The 27,251-nt window shown below is 33.6% G+C and overlaps 5 protein-coding genes across 8 annotated transcripts; 2 read left to right on the top strand and 3 right to left on the bottom strand.

The window, feature by feature from the left end:
* The first annotated feature begins 365 nt into the window (after positions 1 to 365).
* Positions 366 to 2,623, top strand: LOC107621209 (F-box protein At4g22280-like). Its single transcript, XM_088500726.1, has 4 exons — positions 366 to 1,400; positions 1,504 to 1,641; positions 2,252 to 2,301; positions 2,433 to 2,623. The coding sequence occupies exons 1-4, from the start codon at positions 414 to 416 to the stop codon at positions 2,485 to 2,487; spliced, it is 1,230 nt and encodes a 409-aa protein (XP_088356852.1). The 5' UTR covers positions 366 to 413; the 3' UTR covers positions 2,488 to 2,623.
* A 4,251-nt stretch (positions 2,624 to 6,874) lies between these two features.
* Positions 6,875 to 11,950, top strand: LOC107622595 (3'-5'-exoribonuclease family protein). 2 transcript variants are annotated; one of them, XR_015883334.1, is made up of 9 exons: positions 6,875 to 7,337; positions 8,992 to 9,119; positions 9,230 to 9,286; positions 9,408 to 9,500; positions 10,681 to 10,759; positions 10,850 to 10,974; positions 11,185 to 11,328; positions 11,410 to 11,721; positions 11,765 to 11,950. XR_015883334.1 is itself a non-coding variant. In XM_016324552.3 (8 exons), the coding sequence occupies exons 2-8, from the start codon at positions 8,994 to 8,996 to the stop codon at positions 11,644 to 11,646; spliced, it is 861 nt and encodes a 286-aa protein (XP_016180038.1). In that variant the 5' UTR covers positions 6,875 to 7,337; positions 8,992 to 8,993; the 3' UTR covers positions 11,647 to 11,950. The 2 variants fall into 2 exon arrangements, 1 of the variants encoding a protein (XP_016180038.1); XM_016324552.3 differs by having other exon boundaries at positions 11,410 to 11,950.
* A 440-nt stretch (positions 11,951 to 12,390) lies between these two features.
* Positions 12,391 to 14,236, bottom strand: LOC107622596 (putative transmembrane ascorbate ferrireductase 3). Its single transcript, XM_016324555.3, has 4 exons — positions 14,009 to 14,236; positions 13,740 to 13,788; positions 13,209 to 13,408; positions 12,391 to 12,743 (listed from the first exon to the last, which is right to left on the bottom strand). Exons 1-4 carry the CDS (start codon positions 14,138 to 14,140, stop codon positions 12,465 to 12,467), a joined length of 660 nt encoding a protein of 219 aa, XP_016180041.1. The 5' UTR covers positions 14,141 to 14,236; the 3' UTR covers positions 12,391 to 12,464.
* A 523-nt stretch (positions 14,237 to 14,759) lies between these two features.
* On the bottom strand, positions 14,760 to 18,269 carry LOC107622594 (DHHC-type zinc finger family protein). Of its 3 annotated transcripts, none has more exons than XM_016324551.3 (5): positions 18,025 to 18,269; positions 17,566 to 17,758; positions 16,890 to 17,205; positions 15,998 to 16,296; positions 14,760 to 15,355 (listed from the first exon to the last, which is right to left on the bottom strand). In XM_016324551.3, the coding sequence occupies exons 3-5, from the start codon at positions 17,044 to 17,046 to the stop codon at positions 14,858 to 14,860; spliced, it is 954 nt and encodes a 317-aa protein (XP_016180037.1). In that variant the 5' UTR covers positions 17,047 to 17,205; positions 17,566 to 17,758; positions 18,025 to 18,269; the 3' UTR covers positions 14,760 to 14,857. The 3 variants fall into 3 exon arrangements, with proteins under 3 accessions (XP_016180037.1, XP_088342898.1, XP_016180034.1); XM_088486772.1 differs by having other exon boundaries at positions 16,890 to 17,144; XM_016324548.3 differs by having other exon boundaries at positions 16,890 to 17,112.
* A 3,865-nt stretch (positions 18,270 to 22,134) lies between these two features.
* On the bottom strand, positions 22,135 to 26,610 carry LOC107623589 (phospholipase D alpha 1). The gene is made up of 4 exons (XM_016325912.3): positions 26,338 to 26,610; positions 26,154 to 26,253; positions 22,826 to 24,716; positions 22,135 to 22,717 (listed from the first exon to the last, which is right to left on the bottom strand). Exons 2-4 carry the CDS (start codon positions 26,235 to 26,237, stop codon positions 22,254 to 22,256), a joined length of 2,439 nt encoding a protein of 812 aa, XP_016181398.1. The 5' UTR covers positions 26,238 to 26,253; positions 26,338 to 26,610; the 3' UTR covers positions 22,135 to 22,253.
* Positions 26,611 to 27,251: the final 641 nt, after the last annotated feature.

Here is a 27,251-nt window from a genome sequence, read left to right as displayed (position 1 = left end):
AGTTTAATTTTGATTAGCATGAATATTTTTTTTAAAAATTAAGAGTGAGATTTGAACTTAAAATTTTTATTCGAAAAAAAAAGATTATGTTATTTAAACTCTAATTTATTATATTTTTATTTTTTAATATTGGATTAATAATGGTATTTTTTTAAATTGTGATTTACTGTGGTATTTTTTTAAAATATGGAATGATTTAATTTGCAGAGTAAAAATCGGATCGTTCGATTTGTCTACTCCAAATTTTTTTAATTTTTTTAATTTGTTAAACACAAATTGGTGATCCATTCAGGTATAACACTCATCCTACTTTTATATCCAAATTTTCTAGCCCTAATTTGTTGGTGGTATAAACGTGTGTTCAATCCTATAAAAGATCGTAGAGAGTGACAGTACCAAAAATATTTTCGAGTATGAACCCTAGCTTTTGCAGAATGAAGAAATCACAGAAAATTGCAATAGATTCTTCTCCTAACAACGATAAAGAAGAAGATCGGTTAAGCAATCTTCCAGAGGATATATTGTGCCAGATTTTGTCACATGTTGATACATCAATTGCATGCAGAACAAGCGCCCTGTCAAAAGATTGGAATCGCAGATCAGTTTGGACCATGCTTCCAGATCTTTCCTTCCATTACTGGTCCCCATTATATTCACTGGATTACTATACAGGATTTAACAAATTCGTGAACAAAGCTTTAGATTCACGCAAAGGAAAACATATCAGAAGATTCCACTTACATTTTTCTAGCGACAGGAGTTTCTGGCCATCCGACTTCCAGAAGTGGATCTCCGGCGCCATTGAATGCGCCGCCGAAGAGATCAATATTGAGTTGAATAAAGATTCATGTTTCCGCCACATCGAGTTACCTTTGACGGTTTTCAGTTCGGCCACTCTCACGACCTTGAAATTACATGGTCATATTAGTATCTTCGTTACGAATTCCCCTGTGTGGTTACCGAAGCTCAAGATTTTAGATCTGTCAACGCATCCATGCCAAGGGTGCGGTACGGAAGCCGAAAGACTTGTGAACAGTTTCTTGTCTAATTGTCCTGTTCTTCAAGAATTTTATCTCAATGGAGAGTGGAATATGATGAGCATTGTTCGAGCGCCTCATACATTGAAGAAGCTTAGTGTACATGTTGATAGTTTTGTGAATGATTCGTTTGAGATAGATGCTCCATCTCTTGAATTTTTTTGCCTTCAACAATCTTCTCCTGTTCGGTATGTGATTATGAACTTGAACAATGTGGTTGCAGCACGCCTCTCAATTCTCTTTGAATTCATCAGTGATAGAAGCTGCTTATTTGATCTTTTTCAAGGACTCTCTAATGTCAAATACTTGTACTTGAATATTCAGTATCGTGAACTCCATAGACTTCCTGTCATTAATAAAAATGTAAGGTTTTGTAAGAGTCAAAACTTATCTTATTTAACATGAATTCGAATGTATTAATATGTTAATATTTTCATTTTAATTCATTGTTTATTTGCAATCGCAGTTTCCTGCTGATGATCGTGATGATCGTCTTCCTCAATTTCCCAATTTGCTTCGCTTATATTTTGATGGTTCTTCTAACATGGATTTGCTGCCAAGCTTTCTTCAGAAGTCACCCAATCTTGAAACTTTCATAATTCAGGTACTCCAAATTGTTTTAACTTATCAATTGTAACTATGTAACTTTATGTAATTATGTTAAATATTGGCTAAAATATTAATAGGAAGCATGTGCCTCAGTTTTATATATATATATATAATAAGAGTCATTAAAATTTGTTGTTTTTTATTATCAGTTAGCTATTAATATGTAAAGGTATAAAATAAAATATATTATTCAATTACTAAACTAAAGAAATTAGACTACAAAAATTAAGTTGATGATTAAATAATAAAAAAAATCTAATGTACTCCTAACATTTCTCTTGTTTTATACGTATACATAGAGGCTGTTTTATATATATACATAGAGGCCTATGCTTCCCATTAATATTGTAGCCAATATTTAACATAATTACATAAAATTACATGGTTACAATTGATAAGTTATAATCTATGATTATAAGATGATTTGTAACAAGTTTTGTAAAAATTAAAGATCATACTATCACAATTTAAAATAACTATCTAAATTTTAATATTAAAATAACTATCTGTACACTAATAAAATATTATTTAATATTTTTATGGTCTACCTATACTTTTTCATAAAAAATATATTCAATTATGATTGCATTTACATTTGTTGGCAGGTTAAGGGGCCTCAAAATAAATGGCAATTAAATTCCTTCTGTGTGAAGAGGTAAGTTTTTTTTTTTTTTTTTTTGGTCAAGTGAAGAGGTAAGTTTGAGAATTTAGTTTTTGTATGAAAAAAAAAAAAAACATAGAGAAAAAGTTCAAAGCCTAATTAAAGTCCATATAATTTTTTGACAGCCCACAAGATAAACAAGAATATGCAGAAGCTTACAAGCATGCATGGGGTCGCTGAAGTAAAGCGAGTTGGATATTTTGATTTGATATAGTATTTAGCTTAATTTTCCTGAGTTTAAAATGATTTATTTTGATTCATGGTTTCATGAGTTAATTTGATGTTGTAGATAATAAACATTGTTTTTTTTTTTAGATTTTTCACCGTGTCTTTAAGTTTAGCAAATTATGAGATATCATTAAATTAGTTTTTTAAATATTTGTTATATTATCTTTAACTTTTTTAGAAGGGTGCTGACATATATATATATATATATATATAAGTTAAAGCCAGATATTACAAAATAAATTGGGATAAGTACGATTTTGGTCCCTAACGTTAAGGGTCAGAATCGAAATCGTCCCTCTTGTAATTTTGGATTTAAAATCGTCCTTAACGTATTTTTTTGTATTAAAATCGTCCTTTTTTTAAAAAATTTTAATTTTATTCCAAAAATACCCCTTATTTTAATAATAAAAAAAATTACAAAATAAAAAAAATTAAAAGAACACGTTGGGGGGAGAGGAAACGCGTTTTTGGGGAGTGGGGGGCTGAAAGGAAATGCGAAGGGGGGAGGGGAGGGAGAGGGGGAAGGGGAGGGGGGGGAGAGGGGACGGCGCCGGCGAAGCTTGGAGCTGCCGTCGCCGTCGCCGGAAGAAAGAAGAAAGGAGAGGGGTTGCGACGGGGGAGAAGAGAAGAGGGGAAAGAGAGAGGGAGCGCCGGGAAGAGGGGGAGGAGGAGGGGGAAGGGAAAAGGGGGAGGGGGACGGTGAGCCACTGCCATTGGAGATCGCGAGCCTCGCCGCCTCATGCCTCGCCGCCTCCGCCTCATGCCTCTGCCTCGCCGCCTCTGCCTCTGCCTCCGCCTCTGCCTCGCCGCTTCTGCCTCGCCGCCTCGCCGCCTCTCCTTTTGCTTCTGCTTTTTGTTTTCTGCTTCTGGTGTTGTTTGATTTTGTTAAATTTGTGTTTGAATTTTGTTAAATTTGTGCTTCTGGTGTTGTTGATTTTCTGTTTATGTTTCTCTGTGTGGAGTTGGAGATAGAGGTGGGGGGTGGGGGGTGGGGGTGGTGGAAGGGAAGACGGGGAGGAGGAGGGGGAAGCAGGGAGGCAGTGAAGGGAAGGGGGAAGCAGGGGAGGCAGTGAGGGGGAGGGGACACGGGGTGGGGGAAAGGGGGAGGCAGTGAGGGGGAGGGGACACGGGGTGAGGGTGAGGGTGGGGGTGGGGGTGGGGGGAAGGGGGAGGCGGGGAGGGGGAGGGGGAGGCGGAGGGGGACGGCGGCGGCGTTGGTGGTGGTGTTGGTGGTGATGGAGTGGCAGTGGGTGTTGATGATGATGATGGTGGTGGTGATGATGTTGATAATGGTGGTGGAGTGGCAGTTGGTGGTGGTGGTGGTGAAGGAGGTAATTATGTTGGTAGTGGTGAGGGTATTTTTGTCCAAAAAAAATTAAAAGGACGATTTTAATACAAAAAAACACGTTAAGGACGATTTTAAATCCAAAATTACAAGAGGGACGATTTCGATTCTGACCCTTAACGTCAGGGACCAAAATCGTACTTATCCCAAATAAATTACTGAATATTGATCACATGTTTATAACATGGTGAAAACTCACATGCAGTTATTTTCATGTAAAGTTGTTAGTTGAAAATCGTTAGATAACAATTTTGTCAAACATGTCAAATAATCTAATGATTCTCAACTAACAACTTTATATGAAGACAAACTGCATATGAGTCTTCACTTTATAACATACGTGATAATACTATAAATAAAATCAAGTAGTTTCGTTGAACCGATTTATTGGTATTTTTCATTTTTATGATTGGATATTTTCATGAGTTTTTACTATAACAAAAGTTTCCATAAACACTAAAAATAATATTCCATATATTTTTTTATTTAAAATATAGTTAATTAAAAAATAATTAAATTAATTGTATTACGTGTACACAAAAAATTAGCCACCGATATAAAATATATGTTACCAGTGGCGTAACTTGAAATAAAATTTTGGGGGGGCCAGATAGAAGATAATTGTCAAAATACTTTTGATATGTAACTTTTTGAACTTTTGAAGGTTGTATCTCACTTTCTTCGTAATTCATTATCGTGGAAGAACTATCTACAGGTGTTGATATTGTAAAAGTTATATGTTCTCATTTTTAAAAATATTATCCTTCCTCTTAAAAAATGCATAAATTCTTTGATTTTTCATTATTATTTTATATAAAAATTTGAATATATATCCTGTAGAATATGTAAAGAAAAAGTTAGCAAGACAAATATTAAAATTTATAATATTTATTGAATTTTTTTATCAATTTATACAAATACAATAATATTAATATTTATTGAATATTCTATTATTTTTTATCATATAAAAAATTAAATTAAATAAATAGTAAAATATAAAATAATATTAAATTAAATAAATAAAAAATATCTAATTTTTTATATTTGAACTTAAAGATAGAGAGTGTTACTTATTGAACTTATTTGGTATTTTAAGTTATAGTAAAGCATTTAAGCCAATTGAACTATTTTTTATCTTTTAAAAAAGTACTACTAATTTTTTTATAAAAAATTTGGGAGAACCATGAAAAATATGTATATGGTGTATTTTTGTGTATAATTATGTTTTTATATCTTAAAAACTAAACAAAAAACACGTATTATCGTATCTTTGGCTGACAGAAAATATAAAATTAATTTCATATTAAAACTAAAAACAACAAATTCATAATGAAATGATGAAAGGTAAAAGAGGTGGGTTCAATTCTCATCAATTTCATTATACATATATAATAATTTTTAACTACATATTATGCTATAATATGTTAGGGTGTAAATTGACGGATAGGGTTAAAATTAAATCCACACTTAATCTTACCTATAATTTAAACCATTTTTCTCTCAATTTTATCTGAATAGATTAGGTTATATTCAATATGAGTAATGCTACATATCTAAATTTTTTTATAAATTAAATCTAACCAAATTAAATAATAAGACTTAGAATAATGTTAATCATAACTAATTTTTTTTATTAAACTAATTTAATTAGACTTAATTAACAAAAATATTTAAATGTATAATATTATTCATTGAATTCATTGAATATCTCTAGATAGGGTTAGATTTACCAGCTTTAGTTTCATATTTATAAATCCAGTCAAACCAAAAAAATCAATACCCAGTAATTAATTATGTTCAATTTTCCTAAAAAAACCGCTCTACTTAAAAACCAAAACTTCTAGAGAACCGATGAATCCAGATGAAACAGGATACGAATAGTTTTTAGCATAATTGAAGAAACAGATTTGACCCGGACATTCGGATGAAAATAAGGGTGTTTATGGATTGGATCCAATCCGCATATTCGTGGTGTTTATTCGAAGCCAATCCGAAAATTGCGAATATGAATTCGATCCGCAAGGCTATCGGATCGGATCTTATCCGTTCACTAATAGGATTGGATTGCGAATTTTGTGTAGGTATCCATATATCCGATCTACATATTCGTGTATCTACAAAAATAAAAAAATAAATAAATAAATATTTTTTTATATTTTATTTTAACTAATAATTATCATATATGTTGTATTATTTTAATTTATTATTTAAAAAAAATATGTTTAATATTATTTTAAGAGTAAACATCTTTAAAAGAATAGAAAAAAATGAATTTTATTGATATTTTAAAAAATAAGTTTTTAAAAATAATTGTGTATTTTGCGGATATATCTGATCCGATTCACAAATATGTGGATTAGATCAGATCTAAACTTAAAAATTATGGATATTAGATCCGATGTGATCCGATAATTTTAGTGCCGATCGAATAAAAATTTTGGTTTTATCGAATCCGATCCAATCCGAGTTCACCTTTAGATGAAAAAACTGGCAATCAGGCCTCTAAGCCAGTTTGGGCTGGACATTAGACCGAACAAAAAAAATTCGCCGAGAAACCAGTTTGAGTCGGCCGGATTTTGCAAAAACCGGTGAACAGGAGGGTTTGAGAAACCCGCATCGGTTCGGATTTTTTTTAAGAGAAAGTATAGGGAGCCAATGACCTAAGCGTACAATGTGTACAATGAAGGTTTAGAAAGTATTAGAGATATGATTATTAGTGTTACATTGTCCTGTTGGGTTATGCTTTTGGGATGAGTGGTTTCAGGATATGGTATTAGAATTCCAGATCCAGAAGGTCAAGAGTTTGAACCTTGGTGAATCCAAAATTAACTTTTTATAACATGAGATGTTTATTATCCCTAGTATCTAGATGGTTATCCCTGGTATCCGGATGGTTATTCTGTATAGTATAGGTGATGTTCAATTTATTCATAAACCAAAGATTTAGCCCATTGTACACTTAGGATTTTTTTTTAAAAAACAAAACCTCCCACCCCCAAAGAACCCTAGGCTAGTTCTGAACCCACGCCACCCCCAACTCTCTCACTCTCACTTTCGAAAACGGCGACCACAGAAACAGACACAGGCACAGCGCTGGGAGCTCACCTCAGCTCACCTCGGTTCACCGCCACCGCACGCTCGCCGCCGTCGCCGAGCCTCTCCCGGGATACTCCGCAGCTGTGCTCGCGAGTCGCGTCTCGCCTCTCTCCTCCGCCTGTGCTGTGTGCTCGGCCGCTCGCGTCTCGCCGCGCCTCTGCCAGTGAGTGCTCGAGCGTTGCTTCCTGCAGCCGTGCAGCGTGTCGTCGTCGTCCGCCATCACTTCACCCAACGCCTGGTGTGCTCCACTGCTCGCGTCTGGTCTCTCTTCCTGCAGCTGTGCAGCTGTGCTTCCTCTCCTCCGTGGTTGTTGCTGCCTGAACTGCTGCTCGTCGTCCACCTTCTGCCTCTGCAACAACAGGTGATCATTTAATTTTTTTTCCAGGTTGATTCATTGATGTTATTGCTGTGAATTTTATTGTTGATTTTTTATGGTACTGATTAGAAATGAATATGGCAGTGATTGAATTGAAATGTTGAGTTGGTTTCTGAATTGGTTTATGAATATGAATATGCAGTGGTTTTGCTGATTTTGAATATGGTTTAATTGTTGCATATGTTGTTGAAATGGTTTTGCTGATTATGAATTTTGTTGATTGTTGATTGTTGCTGCTGTAATGATGCTGGTTGGTTTTTCTATTAGTTACCTAGTTGATTGAATTTTTTTATTTTATGGGATTTTAAGATGGCTTCATCAGAAACACCATCATCCCAACTCCCAAGAACAAGGATCAACTCCCGATGCAACAATTGTAACCCAAAAATAATAATAGAGGAAAAGCTGATCTTGCATGGGGCCATTGTAAACAAGTAGTTGAATTTGGAAAAACTATTCTGTTATGCATATATTGTGAGAAGCTTATTAGGGGTGGAGGAATTAATCGGCTTAAGCATCACTTGGCTGGAAAAGGAGGAAATATTGAGGCACCAGGTCAACTGGTTGAACCAGTGACCAAGTAGCCTGACCAGTTCGATCACTAGTTCGGTTCGGACAACTATGGTTCTTAGCATTTTAAGGAAGGAAACCAAAACTGAGCCAGAAGGTGGCCAGGACCCTAGCCCTTTACCTGTTCTCCTATTCTCCCTCACCGAAGCCTTGCTAGCTTACCATTGTCTCCCTTAACTCCACCGCCTCCTCCCTTGCTTCCGCCCCTCTGCTGTGAGCTTGTGCTCTGAGAGCTTGTCTTCGCCTCTCCATCTCGCCGCTGGCTTCGCCTTCTCCTCTCTCTGCTTGCGCCTCTGCTTCGGCGGCTGTGTCCTCTATCTGCTTGTGCTTCTTCTCCGCTGCCCCCTCCCTTCCGCCAGTCTGCTCCACCTCTCTGACTCTCTTTTTTTTTCCCTACTTATGGTTTAATTTTTATTGGTTATTAAATGCTAATGTTGCTGCTGCTATAAGTGAGATTTTATTATCGCTGTATTGTTGTTGGTGCTGTTGCTGCTTATTGTTAATCACATTGCTGACTAACTTGTTGAGAAAATTGCTTATCACATTGTTGATCAAATTAGATTAGCTTTTTAACTTCTTTTATCTAAGATTGTTATGCTTTCAATTTTCTTTTTAATTTTTCGGTCATGGTTCTGAGGCCCAACCAAAGTGGAAACATATTCTGGTGTGTGTATTTGAATGAGTACAAGCTAAGATCAACAATCTTTGTTGAGGGTGACCTAAATGATTGTGCCACAACATTTGCAAAAATGGTAGATGCAAAAGCTTTGGATTTGGATTTTGATAATAAAGTTTAATATTGGAAATAAAATTTAATAGTAGCTTTGTTACTTGGTACTTGAGATTAGTTACATGAGATTTCAGTGGATGATTTTGGACTTTCTTTTACATTGTATCCATACTACAACTTCTACAATACTTGTTGCAATCATTGTAGCAACTTGACGAAAACTTTACTTAAAACAGTTCAACTAGTTCTAGTTTCCTTTCATTGTGGACCTCTTACAAGTATGTTTTGACTGTTGTCTATTTTAGCCATAAAGTTACTGAAGGCATTCATATTTTGCAGCAATGGTGGGCTTATCTCTTGGAGAACAGCATTTCATCCAAGGTGGAATTGCTCAAGATCTTCGATGTGATGGTAGGAAGAGGTTGACCTATCGACCAATTTTTGTTGAAACTGGAGTCATCCCTCAGGTAATGCTTCACAGGCTGGCACTTGTTAGTGTAATATGATGATTTTGCCCAACCTAACTTTCTAAATCTTTTTGGTCAACGACTTTTATGTGTGATGAAATTCATGGCAGGCAAATGGTTCAGCAAGGGTTAGAATGGGTGCTACTGATGTCATTGCCAGTGTGAAGGTACATTAAAACATGGGTACTGATCTGTTCTTTCATGACTTCCTGCATCCTTTTGTTTTATAATATGGTAATCTTTTCCAAATCAAATCAGTTCTTTACCATGATATATTGGCAAGTGCAGGCCGAACTTGGAAAGCCTAGCTCACTGCAACCTAACAAAGGGAAAGTCTCTATACATATTGATTGCAGTTCAACTGCAGAGCCAGCCTTTGAGGTTGGTTGATATATTGATACTTACCCTTATTTTTGTTTAGTGAAGTCCTTCAAATATTCTGGTTATTTTCATATTATATAACTTTAACCCTCACTGCAAACCTACTAAGTAAATTCCTATAAGCTTCGAATAAGGTGAGACAATTGGGGTAAGCAGATAAGTATGTGACTGAAAGCTTGAGCGTGGAGCTCATCTAGGAGAATGAAATGAAACTTGGTTAGATGAAACTTTAAAATAATTCCCATCCTTCTAGGTTGGCCGTGTTAAACATATACCGGGAAGCTGGTCCAGTTGGTGTGGCAGAGTTACAAGTGGGGACAATAGGCGTTGGATTTAGGGGTTAATGACGTGACTTGGTACTTGGATTTAGGCATTGGATTTGGGAGTGTTATCTTCAGCTTTGGTGAACTTTCCGATGAATCAAAGAAAAGATATGAAGTCGTTGCTTCTTGTTGTTCACTAGATATGCTTGTTTGGAGTGAGATTGGGAAGTGTGTCCAAAATGACTACTTGGCAAATCATAGAATCATAGCCTGTAGCAGGAGTTCAATCTAATAACCTAGGAATATCTTTTCATTGGATGATTTTTTTTTTTTTTTGGGGGGGGGACGCAATCTGATGTTTCTTCAACTTAATCATCCATATTTATTTCTTTTAGCCCTTCCCCTTAACAGAAAAAAATAGGTTTAAATGGTGTATTGGATCAATAAGCTGTAGGCTGTTGGTAATCATAATGCCTGTCAACATTATTCGTTCTAGGCATGGAAGGAGGGAAAGAAAAAATGGGTACTCTAAATGATATGATAATGTATTAATATGATATCTTCTTATATGATGAGGTATGGACCGTATGGTACAACAGATAAACTATAATCACTTTTGTAATATTACCTAATCCTAATGAAATTAGGAAAAATATCATGAAATAAAGTAAATACTTAAATTAATCCTAAGTGATCATCTAAGATACATTGTATGTTTTAATATATGATGTGAGATATTGTTTCATATTCTAGACAAAATAGTGATGTTACTTGATACCTTCTTTTTTAAAGAACAGGTGGGGGTGGAAATCTTAGTCTTCTAATTATTGCTGCCTCTATATATCGTTTGCAATCTGTTAAAGTATGCTTCAATTTATAGATGTAACTTTCAATGGTTATCTTTTGCTTGTAAATAGGGTAGAGGTGGTGATGAGTTATCAGCAGAACTGTCCAATGCTCTTCAAAGCTGTCTGTTGGGTGGTAAAAGTGGAGAAGGTCATATTGTGCGTTTTACCATACAGTTGCTGTCTTGTATCATATCTGCATGCTTCAGTATATAAGCTGCTGGTGAACTTTTCTGTACAGGTGCTGGAATTGATCTCTCCTCACTCATTGTTATTGAAGGGAAAATTTGTTGGGATCTTTACATTGATGGGCTTGTTGTAAGTTCAGATGGAAATTTATTGGATACTCTAGGGGCTGCCATTAAGGTAAAATATGTATGATAAATGCTTGAAAAGATGGCAATGAGTTTTGACCATAAAATATTAGCATTTTGAGATGCAATCATTTTATGATGATATGTTGAGATCAATAATATTTACTTCATTAATCTGATTGTTAATGTAGATGTTACCAACATGGTTCTTCCTCCTTTTTCTTTTTTCTTCCTTTAGTAATAGTCGTTCCTTGTTCTTTAGGCTGCTTTGAGCAACACCGGCATTCCGAGAGTACAAGTTGCTGCCGGTGAATCAAGTGATGATCAACCGGAAGTTGACATAAGTGATGAGGAGTTTCTGCAGTTTGACACATCTGGAGTCCCTGTCATAGTTACACTAACCAAGGTATCATACATACATTTCTCTTATTTATTCTCAGATTGACCATGTTTTCTGATAATTTCATGTGATCAAACTGTTTTCAAGGTTGGGAGGCACTATATTGTGGATGCTACTTCAGAAGAGGAGTCACAAATGAGCTCTGCTATTTCCATTTCTGTTAATAGGCAAGGGCACATCTGTGGTATAACCAAACGTGGAGGCGCAGGCATGGACCCAAGCGTCATTCTTGATATGGTTTCTGTTGCTAAGCATGTAAGCGAGCAGTTAATAAACAAACTGGATTCTGAAATAGCTTCTGCTGAAGCCGAAGACCAGGAATGACCTAGAATTTAGTCATAACTGTGATGTATTTTAGACTTACAATTATTTAATGGTTGAACTAGAGTTTAATTTTTAGTATTTTGTTAACTGCTTATTAACCGGGGAGTGAAGCTGTTAGTGTTACATCAGAAATTGTTGTGTCTTTAGCTTTGAAGATTTTTAGTCCATGGTGGATGCTGGAATAGTTCATGTTAAATTATACACCACCATAAGCTAGGGTCCATGGTCATTATTTAAATTTGTTAACCTATAAAGAATTAAAATATTGGAAAAGAATCAATTAGAATTTGAACAATTTTCAAAAGCATGCTTAGTTTCATATAAGAGGGTAGCAATTGGTTCAATAGTCTTGATATGACTTGAGAGTTGAGAGCATGGAATAAAAGTGAAAAAAAAAAAGAAAACAGTTTTGGGGAAGTTTCTTAAATAAATAGGATTGTGAAACCATCTTATCCAACATTCAAATTAATCTGTCTTAGCATTGTAGTATCAAACAAAGTAATCATAGAATAAATAACTGAAAAAATAATTCAGTTTCTACTAACTTTATTAGCATTGTAGTATCAAACAAATTAGTCATTAAAAAAAGAAGAAAAAGATCAATTCAGTTTCTACTAAGATTTTAATATCGGACAAATTAATTCTTAAACAATCAATATTTTTTAGAACAAATTGGTTCTTAACAGTTTATAAGCCATTTTTTCAATCCAAAAAGTTGTCAATCAAACTTGTGCAAGGAGAAAGGAAGAACAGGAACATATTCCTAATTTATAAAGTACAGTGGTGTATCTATAAAGCACAAAACATGTGCATAAAGTTTATACAGAATTACGACGAAGAGAAACAGAAAGGTCCACAAAAACTCCAAATAAGAGAATTGCAAGACCAGTGAAGTTTATCAAATATGATTCTCTTTGGTGTGGCTGCAGATTTGACTTCGCGCGCAAGAAACCATACTTTTCCATTAAGCCTGTTTCCGCGGCACACACGGCCATGAACAACAGCGCCCTCCCACCAGCTACGTGCCATGGAACCACTCTTGTTCTTGTTCGATCCGCAGCTCTCGGAAACATGAATGTAACAAATCCAACAAGCCACTATAATATTACAACAATACACACTCAAATTTTGTTATTATTTACTAGCGGCTTAATAGGCACTCGTCCATATTTTTAGTTTTAAAAGAAACTAGTTTCAAAGTGTTTGCATAGCGACTCAACACGAATGTAAAGAATCCAACATAGTGCAATAGTGCAATAAGAAGACACACATAATTCTCATTATTATTAAATAGTCTACTATCTAAGCATAGTATAAAAAACAAAATATAAAAAAAGAAAAATTTAGGTTTAGTATTGAGATGCTTTGTGCTATAATCAAATGGTTATTGGGTTTATGTTTCAGCAAATCATATTAGTTATTTGAAAGATCATGTAAATAGCAATGAATATGTTATTTCAATATGCTAATTTAAATATATTTTTCATTATACTCAACACACTCCATATTCCTTTTCCCTAATGATACAATTTCAGATATTTCATCCAACAAGTTTTACATACCTGTAATCCAGACAAGCAAAAGGTGCCAATGCCAATCCATGAATGGAGGCTATAGACATTGGGAAATCCCATCATATTATGGAACTTGAAAGCGGCACATAAACCAACAATCCCAAGAATTATAGAGATTAAATGAAGCATCATGTGGAAAAACTTCTTGGTTTGCCTTTGGCTTGGTATTGTTTGGAATGATAATATAGCTGTTCAAAATTGAAGAGAAAAAAATTATGTTAAATTGAAGTTACAAAATGTTGCATTTGCATAGATGCTATGCTATTTAAAATAGATAAAATAAATTATATTCTAGCTAATAAGATACAAAAATGCTATTCGTATACCAAAATCAACGACTAAAATCAGCTACTAATATATTTATGTATAAATACAGGTGCGATTTAATTTATTTTTAATGTGTATTTGTATTTTAACATGTATTTTATACTGGTGGCTGATTTTGGTGTACACATAGCATAGTCGAGTAAGATATAGTTATCTAGAAAGAGAAGGGGATTGAAGTTTCATTGTAGGTACCTTCACCACCCAGGAAAATAAACCCCATGAACATCATTAAAGGGTGAACCTGCATAGCATTAGATATATGTTTATGCATCATTTTCATGTGGCTGCTATCTGACTAATGTAATAACAAAAGAAAAATAGTGTAATATCTATGCATTAGTAGTGATATAAGCAAAAATAACTACTTTCTAAACTACCGCATCAAAAGACACCATTTTTGGCATGTGACAACATTATTTAATTAGATGTTAATGAAAATCTTGTGTAAGAAACAGTTCTACGTTGAAGACTCGAAACCCGTTGTCCGAATCATAGTCGATTCCCTCGCGAAAATGCAACAACCAAACAAGCAAGAGTATGATGGCCAAGATGCCAAACAAGTGTGCCAAAGCTTGAGTACCATAGGAACTCATTTGTCACAAGATGGTGGTGGGAGATGAATGAATAGGAAGTGATTGAATGTGAAGAGAGACAAGTGAAATATTAAAGACAATAAAGATTGAAGAGGAGGGATCAGGAGAATAAACGTACTATGCATTACTTGTATTCTTGGTTTTGGAATTTTATTAAAGAAGCTTTGGAATTTAGCCAGCATCTATTCTACATAATTTTCCTTTCTTTGCTATTTTCATGTAGTTTGTTGTGATCTATTCTACATACTTTTCCTTTCTTTGCTATTTTCATGTAGTTTGTTGTGAAAGTGGTATTTATGTAGTTATTACCTTAGTTGCTTATTGTAGTTTGATAGTTAGTTGATAAAATTTAACATTGTACAAAAAGTTGTTGAGGTTGAGTGTTCAAATATCATACAACTTTGTCTTATTTATTTATTTATTGAAGTTTCCAACTATAATTTTTTTTAAGGAAAAAAAAATCATAAAAATACAAGGTAAATATCTAAATATAGTGTCTGACTATAGTGTGCAAATAGACTCAAACTCAAATAATGGGGTGATATTAAAATTTCATCTTTCCCATGTAAATTTTTGCTAGTTACAAAGTAGATAATGTTGTAATGTAATAATTCAAGACTTTTATGGAATAATTCATGTGGACCTATATATAATGAGGTGAAAGTAATAGTATACAATACAGATTGTGTTAAAGAAAATTCCAACAGCTCATTTGACTTACAGAACATGATTGTTTAGCTTTACATGTTTCTTCCTAGTAACACCAAAGATTGGCAAAAATCTAGTTAAAGAATATTGGAAACCAAAAAATCTAACAAGGTTTTGACAATCTTTCTTTTCTTCATTATCTCCTTCAGAACTCAAATGACTCAAATAAGTTTTTCCCTGGTATATATAAGAAAGCTGCTGCCATAGAAGAACACTCAATCCTATCAGCAATGAAACACTTGAAATAAACAGATAAACAAGAACTAGTCCTCTTGGGGATAGAAGAAGGGCAGATCTCAGAAAGGCAGCACTGATTTTACTCAAAATTCGCAATCCAAGATATGTGCCGGAAATCCCCTTTGAACTTTCAAGGGAGAAACTCAATGGTGGCCATACATGCAAGCCTGCATGAATGGACATGACTGCCACATAGGTTGTGCTTAACACAGCCGACATGAGGAAGGCGACAAAGCTGCGGTGATTAGCTGCACCAACACAGTTTCCAATCTGCCAAAGAAGTACAAAATCTGTTACCAGAACAATCATCAAGACAAAAGCAGTTTGAAGTACCAACAAATGTATCCACTATAAGTACTGTACAATGCCTATCAAACTAATTTTTTACTTTATTTTGAATGTAAATTTATTGAAAAAATAAAGCTTTAAATAAGGTTTTGGACCCAATAACATAACTGGTATTTGGTTTTGGTCCAATAAAATTTAAAAGTCCCTATTTTAATCCTTGTAGAAGACGTGGCAGGAATACTCATGACACGTCTTGTCACATCAGCATTTCAGTTTAACATCTCTGAAGTCGTCTTGTTTTTTTATTAACCATCTTCAACCTTTTTTACATTTGAAGGGTATTTTTAGAATATGTAAATGCCACCGTAAAGCTAAGTTAAAAATTTAAAATGTCACAACCCCTTTATATGGTAGTATACAAGATTACAAGATAAGTAAATTTCAATAATGAGGAGATTAAAAGGAAACATTACTTTGAGGCATATTATGTCATAGCATGATAATCTCTGCATTTCAACATAGAAACACCTCTAAACTATTCACACAATATTACTATCTAAATGAAAAATTCAGGAGATGATTGAACATTGGGATTGATGTTCTTAGAAGATGACACAAACTTACGAATGGGCAGTGATGATCCATGTCCAGTATACATTTTCTGCATGATCGACAGTGATGAGCTCTAGGTGACTTTGGTTTTGAGCAGTAGTGACAAAAACTATAATTTTCAAGGCCGCCTTTCCCTACAGTTGGGTAGCTTCCCCACAATACATTTGGTGGTGTTCCAGCACACCTAAAAGCTGCAAGGCTGAAAGAGGAAAAGGTTACAATGGCCAAAATTGCTGTGATGATTAGGTGTAAAGTTCCCCATAGAAAACTGATAGAAAAGACAACAGGATAGACTGCCCACACTCCGCCACCTGCAAAATAAATAAATAAATGCATGACAAAATACAACAATAATTTATTCACTTTTAGGAAGAGGTGAATGTTAAGGAGGATGACAAGAAATTCACTAAAGGATAACTAATATCATAGCCAATAACCTGTAATATAGAACTATTTATTATAGTAACACAGAATCACAAAACTGATATTTAACAATTTGAATTAAATAGAAGAAAAATTTTAAAATTTTATCCATACTGCCATTCAATAGGCAATTCAAACTCTATCTGTAGTTCTGTACTGGACTCACAGTGTTCAATTTTCCAAGCACACAAGAAGAGAAGTTTTAAGTTTCCAGCAATATAGCTAAGCAAAATCAGAGCAAATGCCTAAGTGCAAGACTAATGTTTCTGTCTTCTGACATGGTGGCTATAAGGCTTTAGTCACAAAACATCCTCTATACTTATGACACCCAAAAGACATTTGATAAAATAAGTGAGAAAAAATGGAAAAGGGGGTAATATTGAAAAATGAGACCCATAACCAGGGGGAAAAAAGAAAGCAAATTCAGTTATACGGTATGACAACAAATGAAAGCAGAAAAACAAAAGAAACAGAAGCTTACATAATACAAAGAGCATAAATATGATGACAACAGATATGAAGCACTGATCTCGCAGTTGTCTCCACCTAAAGGACTTGTGATCACTTTTCTTCTTGGATTCATCTGTAATGGCCCCACACCAGCCACATTTGAAAACAGTTGCACTAGATGGAATCATAACATGCAGTCCACAGCCCCAACATGTTGTCTCATAGTTCTCGTTAAACTCAGTTACATATTGCTCCTATATGTGACTTACATGAGCAACCAAGGAAGCTACGACATTTCAAATCGTAGAGGAAAAAAGGCAAGCAATAACATCCATGAAATCACCAATCTACCACAGATATCCACAATCAAATGGTATCCAAAGCGAAAAAAGAAAACAAATTACAACAAGTACAAAGCAGCACATGAAGATTAATGTATACAGAAAGCAGAGCCGTTATTATTTTGCCCCTGCCAAAATATTATTAGATGAAAAAGTACAGAAATTAAACCCTAGCCACCTACTATATAACAAAAAGTGAAGCATGAAAAAACAGAGTCAAAGAAATAGAATCTGACTTCTGGTTTTAGCTTCCATTAAACAAGGCAGAGAATGGTTTACCCAACAAAACAATCAAAGAACAAGTGAAGAAACCTTAAAATGGAAAAGACAATCCAAGCCAAAAAGAAAGTCAAACATAGAACCAACCTGAGGAGAAACCAAAGAAGCCATGAGAATCTCGTTTTGGTTTGGGGACTGGGAGCTGAAGACCTCCAACAAGAAGTGGAAATTGAAGAAGCAAGACGAAGGCTTTGGCTTTAACAGGCCAGGCCGATTATTGCACCAAAGCAACTTGAGCCTGGCCCATTCTTTAAGCCCGACCTAAAGCCTGTTTAATAACCTTCCCAAAAAAAGAAACAAAAAATTATGTCAAATAAAGCATGTATGTTTCAAGGTGAAGACTCAGTTCATAGTTGAACACTTTAACAACATAATCATGATAAAATAATTGTTGACAGCAAATTGTATTCATAATCAGATGCATGAAGTGATAAACATTTTTCGTATATTTACTATTTAGTGAATTAGAAACAGATCCAAACAAATTAAAAACAGAGATAGGATAGAAAAAGAAGATCGAAAATAGCGAGGGTTCACGGTAGTTACCTGCGTCTCCGAAAAGGAGAAGCTCGCAGGGCGGGAGTTGGAAGATGGTGGTCCGGTGAGATCGGCAGATTGTCGATAGAGAAAAAGAGAAAAACGCCGACAAAGCGAGAGCGGCGGCGATGGGCGGGGTGGTGATTTTGGTGTGAGAGGTAAAAAGGAGGAGAAAGCGGAGGAGTGTGTGTGTGTGACTGAAGGAATGAGCAGAGAGGAGAGTGACGATAGATAGATAATGGCTATCAACTTCAGAGAATTTTGTTTTTGATATTGGAGTAGTAACGGTGTTTTTTTAAAATGTGGGTTGATGGGGTGTTATTTTTAAATGTGGGATGTTTAATTAGATAAACAAAAATCGAACCGTTCGCATTTGTGAGAGTACAGAAATTAGATTGAGAAATTTGTAAAGTTGGACTGAGGGATTTGTGATAGTACCGAAATTGGACCGAGAAATTTCTGTTAAAAAAATTAAAAAATTTAAAATATAGAAATCGGATCCTCTGATTTGTGTATTTTCCACACTTTTAAAAAAACAAAAAATTATAATGTTAAGATATATAACTATTTTTATTTCCATATACAAAAAAAAAAAAAGTCTCAACTTCATATGCCAAACAAATAAATATATGATAAAAATACTTAAAAATGGATCTATTTTAATAATTTGTATTTCTACATTCACTCTTAAAATTATCTGATTATGCGATAATTAATTTGTACTTGAATATTTTAAGTAGAAAATAATTTTAAAATATTTTTATTGTATTTAAAAAGTATTAAATTTGTTATTAAATAATATAATTTACGACGTAAGTATATATATATTACTTAATATGCGAATGATGGGGTAAATTTTTTATTAATATATTTAAGAAAAAATTTTAAGAGTAAATATTTTTATTAAAAGTTAGTCATATTTAATTATAAAAAATATATAATTTCATATTATTAGATATAATTTTATATCACTAAAAATATTAATAATGACTAATTAATAGTTATAAATCATAAAATATACTATTCACTAATACGATTATATATTTAAATTGAAATTGAGATAAAAAAATCTCTTATTTTCATCTTCTTCTTTTTTTATAACCAGAAATTAGAGAAAAATTGTAGAACCCTAACAAAAAAAAAAGTTAAATGATTGTAAAAAAAATTGTATAATTAAAATTAAAATATTAAAAATATTTTATAAAAATACTTATGTCTAAATAATATATGAAAAGATAAAATTAAAATTAGTGTATTTAAAAATATTAAAAATTTAAATTAAACAAATAAAAAAATTGGTGAAGACTAATTTGATATACTACCTCTAATTTCAGGAACTAAAATGAGAAACTTAATGTAAAATTATGGATTAATTTTGTACATTTACAATGACGACATAGTGGATGACATGTAGATGAATAATATTGCAACATGTGGCACGAATTGACATATGACCAAATAGTATTATGCACGTGGTACATTAGTCTATATCAACCTACCACGTGGCCAAACCATGAAATAACACGTGTCATTAATGGTCCACGTCTTCGAGCCACATCAGCACGCCTTTAACGAAAAATAGGTCAGGAACTAACGTGATGTACTTTTGTCAATCTCAAAAACATAATTAGTAAATTAAAATTTTAGAAACGATTTTAATGCACAAGACTAATCTCAGAATCATGGCTTAAGTCATTGTAACTAGGGGTGAAAGTGGGTCAGGATACCGATGGAGGCTTGTGGCTCACATTGTTTTATGCTTGACTCGGCTCGTTTATTAGTTAAAAATGTCAGGCCATAGACTTTAAGAAAAGTATACCAAACTTGTTGGACCGACTTGTAAAATTTTTTATTTTGTAAAAATAAATTATTTTATTTTAGACTTTTAACTATTCACTAATATTAAATACACAATAAAATTAAAAAAAAATAATAGTTAAGATTGGTTAAGATTGTAACTTATTTTTCAACGAAAAAATTTATCAATTATAGATATGATTATGATATGTAACTAACTATTGATATATAATGAATTATGCTTTGCACATTATAAATGATAAATTTTAAATTTATTGTTTTGAGTTATAATTCGCAAAACAAGCTTTTTATGAGATGATGCACCTTGAATCAGACATAACGATATGGGAAACTCATGTAGATAGAGCTTCCAATGTTTGGTATGGGGAGTAGGCCTCATCCTAACTAAAGGGAAAGATGTGGTCATCGAGGCCTTTATTAAATTTGATTTTTCTATCTCAAATAATCAAATTGAGTATAAGACTTTGCTTGCAGCATTGGAGATAACCATGTTTAGCGATTCACAGTTAGTGACTTCCTAAGTTAATGGAAAATACCAAGCACATGACCCGTTATTATAATAATACTTGAAAAAGTACAAGAGGTACATTCTTTTAATTTTTTTTAATTAGGCATGTACCTAGAAAACAAAAAAGACGTAATCAACGAAGCGATTAGGTTATGACCGACTTCACGGAATAACGGCAAGATACTACAACGGCTATGCCATCAAAGTCTGTAATCATCAAATTTCGGCAATAATACGCTGCAATAAATACTAAATACCCGAAAAATAACAGTCTTATAGGACAAAGTTAAAAGAAAGCAACCAAGAAGTAAGCACACAAAAAAAAGCTCTCACCACCTAACATCCTACTAATTTTAGCATCGGAATATTCTGCAGATTGTCCAGCCTGATTCTATGCGCTACAAAATTGGGATTTTCAATTTCTACCTCTTTAATTCGTAAGCTCGCTTCGGCCACGAACAAATGTATTATGCACATATTTTTTTGTAAATTAAAGTTTTTACTTTTTGTCCGACTCTACTCTTCATTAAAAGTAATTCCAATTTAAAATACAGAAGAAGTAGCCTTTGCTATAGCTTAGCTTGGCATCTCTTTGAGTTGTCTTTTCTTCTATTAGGCCCACAATGTAAACTGAAATCCTATAGCAGGAAGAGTTATTTCTCATACTTTGCTTCAACTTTCACTTGAGTGCATATAGCAGCCACAACATCTAGATACAATCGCTTGGATTATCAAATTTTGACATTATTAAGGTATTATACAGTGATTTTCTTTTTTCAAAATTTTATCCATTTTTACATAAATGTCAAAGGACCTTTGATTCATTTTTCCATATATTAGTTTAGTCAAAACTAAATTTATTTTGGGGCCGAAGAAATATATTTGTGAGTTTATATTAAAAGCAATTGAATATTTCATTTCCTAAGTTGATTGCTCTCAACAAATAAGTATATTCTAAGAATGTTGATATTGCTCAAAACCAAGTCCTAGAAAGTTCAGGTCATCCAACTATGCAAATAGGATCCTTGAAATTGGCATGCCCTTATTATTGCATACATAAGCATGTCATGGTTATTTGGGTACCATTAAATCGATAAAAAAATATACTTTTTAATAATTTTTTTTTTATTTTTTAGTGTATTTGACAAATTTCTAATAGTAAAAATAAAAATATTAGAAAAATAAAAATAAAAATATATTTTTTGAAAAATTGTAATTTATATTTTTTTTAAAAAATCCCTTTTTCTTAAAAAAAAAGATATTTTTCAAGTAATAAATGAATAAAAAAGTATTTTTATCTTATTTATAATTGATAAATAAAAAAATCTTTTTACTTAAAATATCTAAATATAAAATTACTTTTATTTTTATAAAAGATCTTTTAAAAAATATCAATTAGAAAAAATCTTTTTAAAAAATGACACTCAAACAAGCCCTAAGACTAATTAGTAATTAATAAAGGAAAATTGATACGGACAAAGGAACAAAACCAAGTTGATTCTGAGTCGTTGAAGTCCTATGTGGGCTCCGGATTTTGTTCACACTTCCAGCTCCAATAACCCTTTACATGTTGGTGCATTGTGATTTTTTTTGTTAGCGACCGTAACTTTCAATCCGACAGAATAAGTACTAATTTATCGTGGATGTGAACTCTATTTAAAGGGTTAATAGGTTGCTGCATGTACAAAGCACATTTGTTTAAGTAGATGAGTGAGCATATCACTCGGCGAACCTAAGTCGGTTTTAGTGCATTATATTATCACCCCAAACTTGATGATGATGGCATCCTGTCATCTCAAAAAATATGGTCAATATATTGTCTTAGGCTTTTAGTTCTTAAGCCCATAAACATAATGTTACTGTAATTTCATTTTTGAATGGCAAGTCTTGTATGAAAAATTCTTGTGTAATTCTAGACCCTCTCCACTAATTTTAGGAGCGTATCGTTGTCAGGCAAATCATCTAAGGCTTGGTTACCTAGAATACTGGCATCGGTGTCCGGGAATGTAGATGTTTCATCAGTGTCATGTGTGATACTTCCATCAGGAGAAATATCAATGGGATAGCGCAGAAGGTGGCCAGAAAGGTCAGCGCCTAATGTTTCTCCTTTATACTCGTTCCAATTGTCTTGAGCAAGCTGATTCACCCTGCTAATACAATCTTCACTTTCAGGGTTGAGGAAAGTGGCTTCATATCTGCCAAGATGTTCGAACCACAATGACAAGCGAAAATGATGAATCTGGCCCCGTGCACCATCTTGATTGGCAGCCAAATATAAGGGTTGATAAGCTCCGATGGCGATCTCGGTATCTCTAGCACCGTCCATTGACCTCTGGTTAATGTTTGCAGATCCATTGATAATGTATTCATCATCCACTGCCCAAAAACAAAAGAATAATACTTATCACTTGATCATCACAGGGCATATAATGGGATATACCTCTCAACTACAAACAAAATATGCTAAAGTAGTTTCATACTTACCTATCATCATCTTGGAGTGCACGTAAATCATAAATCGCCTGGAAGTTTGAGCATTCATGTAATGAAAATTTCTGTATGGACTTGATATTGGTTGAAGCTCAGCATCTGTTTTTGCCTCCCGGTTGCCAAGCCAGAAGAATGCCAAATAACTCTGAGCATGTTTTCTAATTTCTTCAAATCTTTCTGCAGGATTCTTTTTCTTGAGTGCACCAATAATATCATTGTACATCATTTCTATGGTCCTCTTTTGGCAATCCAACATCAGCTGAACTACACGACTACGTGGATTTCCCTCCGGCCACATAGGAAGCACAACATAAACAGTGAACCTTTCTCCAGCTTCAATCTTGCTAACAATTTTAAGTGATAGCTCCTTTGGAATTAGATGCAAACAACCAAGTTGCTTAGGGTTGAACTTACCTGCACGCCAGTCAAAACAGCTTCCTATGAAATATTGATGTTCAATGTAGATGAAATTCTTTGAGCGCCGAATAGCTTCAATGTAAGCATGTTGAATGCTACGGTCTATTATGATATCCCCATTTCCGTAAGCAGTTTCTGACAACCCAGAAATAGCTCTGCTGTCAACAGATCGAAGTAACTGAACATTCCAAGTCTCACGATCATCACTATGGTTTGTTATTGAAGATGTCTGATCGATGAGGCTTTTAATAGCAGACTCTGGAACAAGTATATCCTGTTTACCTTCCTTCTCGCATCTTTGCACAAAAGTCTTGTAAACATCCAATGCAACAGGTCCTTCAAGCTGACAGTGCACATCATGCCAGGGTTGCCTTGGACCACCATTTTGAATTCTGGAGCCTTTAATGCTGGGTTGATAAAAGTCTATACCATGTTCTTTATGCTCATTCAAGGTGCTAAAAAGTGGATGAGATGGAGTATCATATCTACCATCACAGAGATCAATACCCCCAAGAAAACTCGTTATTCCCCTCTTCTTTGACTCACCACTAGGTAACTCCTTGTCCAACACCACCATTTTCTGGTGATGAGTGTAGGTAAAGCTCCTAGTACTTAAAATACAATGCACACCAGTATTTTTAAAATAATCTTGTGTTTCTTTGTCGTGAGTATTGACGGCTCCAAAGAAGTCAAGTATTGGTGACAGAATCCTCCACCGGCTTCTTGCTTTATTTTCCCAAAGAAGCAATACGACCTTGACACCAGCGTTTGCCTTTCTCTTGAGCAGCTCTCCAAGTTTTGGTTCTCCCCCATCCTTTGGCCTCTTTGGATCCCTTCTCAATGTTATGTCAGTGTAAAAAGACCAGCCAGCAATGTATATGAAGTGCTCTGCTTTATTGATTGCATCAAATATATCCTCCCAACATCTCTGAGGCTCATAATTCACCAGTCCGGCATTGACCATTTTCTTGACATAATCATCTGGGACATGAGCATCCTGATAAAGAGTAACTTTGCATCCATTTCTCAGTGGATAGTAACTGTCAGAAACTTCTTGAAAGAAAGCCCTTTCGATGCCTATTTTCGAATTATTAAAAGCTTCATCAAAATTCAGCTTCATGTGAAGTGACTCATGCATTTCTGCATCATTCGTGTCTGAATTAGGATCAATCAAAGGGACTTCTGATTGATATTGACCATTATTGTTGATGATTTCCCCACATGGCACTTTTGCTTCTAACATTGAATTTCGCCGACCATTGGGGGCCTTGCCACAATGAATGCTGAAAATGACATTTGATGCATTATGCGCACAAGGAAAGCTAAATTTCATATTCCATTTATCAATGTTCTTGAAGTCTTCTATTGGTATATGCCTGCTTTTCATTTTTACTTCATCCAGATAAATGGATGCATAGAGTTTACGAGGTTCACTGTTACCAAATCTGGCAGCCTCCCGTTCCTGAGACTGAAGCAAAGCAATGTAAATGAAATAGTTTTATTATTTCAGAAGTAGTCAATAATAATATCCGACAAAAACAAATTAAAGGTTACTGAATAACGGACATTTCTCCCAAAGAAGGATAATGTTATTGCTTATTGGCGTTTCAACTTTCAACCAAGGTTTTTTTTTTTTTTTTTTTTCTGGCTGCTCTATTCTAACAACATTTTTTTAAATAAAATAAAAAGATTATTCCTAAAATAAAAGAAAAGGAAATTATATACAAAGTATCCATTTGTTTTGCGGTGATTTCATGAAGTTCTCCTAAAAAACCTAAGTTTGGAAGAGAGACTGACACTGAATTTTTGTGATATAAGAAACAAAGAAATGAACTCAAAGATTTAGAATTGAGAATATAATTATTGAGAATCAATATACACTAATCATATTATTTTGAACTAAAAACTGAATCACACTTCTAAATACAAAGTCTACACTATACATATAAAGGGAGTCACTCAGTCACCAAAAAAAAATAAGGAGCCACTCAGATAAAGACACCTAAAACGGTTTTTTAAGATATTTTTTAATAATTAAAATTTAACACATATAATCGATTAGACGGTGCTATTTTTATTATAATTAGGCCAGACAAATTAATTTGACAAAAAAAATAATGAATCAAATCTTAAACTAGTCTAAATTAATATCATTTTTTCATAAAAAATGACTACAATATCTTTATTATAGAAAATGATTAAAATACTTCTATTATATATATTAATTTTAATAATCCTAAATTCTAGCTCTTCTCTTTCGTCATAGGGTTAGGATTTAGAGTTTTCGATATATATATATAATAGGAATATTTTAGTCATTTTTTATAATAAGGGTATTGTAGTCATCTTTTATAAAAAATAATATTAATTTAGACTGTTCAAAATTTGATTCACTATTTTTTGGTCAAATTAATTTATCTGAACTAATTTTGATAAAAATAACACACAGTTTAATTGATTATATATATTAAATTTTAATTACTAAAAAACATCTTTAAAAAAAAGAGACGTCTTTATCTCAATGGCACCCTAAAAGCTATTGATCTGAAACAAAATAACTAACTAATCAAGAGTCTACCTACTCTTTTTTCACTCTTTCTTGAACCAAATCTTGTTCTATTACATTTGTATCCTCAAATATTAATCAAGTATTCAACAAAAATTCAGAATCTAAAAACTCTTCAGCATCCAAAGTCATCCAAAGCTAGAAAATCTAAAAATAGAAAATTAAATAAAGAATTCAAACTCAGCATCCAAACTAAATTCAGAATCACATAAGCAACAATCCCATCTCAGATGGGGAGAGGGAGGTTGAACAAGCGGCGTGATACAGGACATCCATCATTTCTTATTTATGAATGCAATAAAACAAAGGAAACCCATAGTATTGGAAAGAAGTGCAAACCACGATACGGCGAACAAGCGGCGTGATATTTCGGAACTGAGAAATGTTTGCCGTCAAAGTCCCGTGTAGCAGCTTCAATGCCATTTCCTCGTGACTTAACCTACAAGTAAAATTCACGGTGAACATGTAAATTGAGAGAGAGAGAGAGAGAGAGAGAGAGTTAGAGTTGACTTATAAAGAAAACCTTAAGATCGGAGGCAGAACGACGGCGTTGATGAGGGTGATCGGACACCGGGGATGCAAGCTGCGACACGGCTGAGAGCAGAACGGCGCTGCGACACAGCCCCAATGACTACTGAGTTGCTGTTAGAAAATTAAATCAACTGGTATGTAAGTAACAAAAGTTTAGAAAAGTCAAAGGTAAAATTCAATTGGAATTGAAAGTGATTACAAGTTTAGGATTCTTTTATGGTGCTTAAAAACTTTTTTTTCAGCAGTGAGCTGGAGTGAGTTGGACAAAGTATTAGATTAACACCATGTTATTTTTAAAGTGAGATAAGGAGATAAAAAAGTCAGTAAAAGTAGGCGAATGGTAGAATTGGTTAATGAGATGTCAGGTAGTTATCACACAAAATTTGTGTTAATTGAGATGGTTATAATTTTTAATAAAAAAGCATAAAGAGCTAATGGAAATTTAATCGTATAATAGAGATTTAGAAAGTATTAGAGATATAATTATTAGTGTTATATTTTTTTTATCAGGTTAAGTTTTTAGAATGAATGGTTTCATAACATAGTATTAAAGTTTTAAATTCGAAAGATCAAGAATTCGATTTTTAATGAACCCAAAATTTTTGAAATGAATAGTTTTAAGACATGAGATGTTTAACTAGATTGTTTTTGTATTATTGCAGTTGAACTTTTTTGATAGGTAGATAAATTGGGCTGATTGTAGGTAATTGGACTGAAATTGTCCAAAAATATTCAAATATTTTAGAAATAAAAATTCTTTCAATTGTAATTTTTTTTCATTTTGGACTGATGTTTATAGAATACAAAAAATAAAATTCAAATTTTGTGAATAATAATAATGATAAAAATAATAATAATAATAGTAATAATAATTCATTGATTAAATTTATTCCATCGTCGCCCAAA

This window comes from Arachis ipaensis, chromosome B10 (genome assembly GCF_059453495.1).
Source record: "Arachis ipaensis isolate K30076 ecotype BB chromosome B10, ASM5945349v1, whole genome shotgun sequence".
Taxonomy (NCBI): domain Eukaryota; kingdom Viridiplantae; phylum Streptophyta; class Magnoliopsida; order Fabales; family Fabaceae; genus Arachis; species Arachis ipaensis.
Note: the sequence above shows the minus strand (reverse complement) of the source record. Positions and strands in the feature narration are given on the sequence as shown.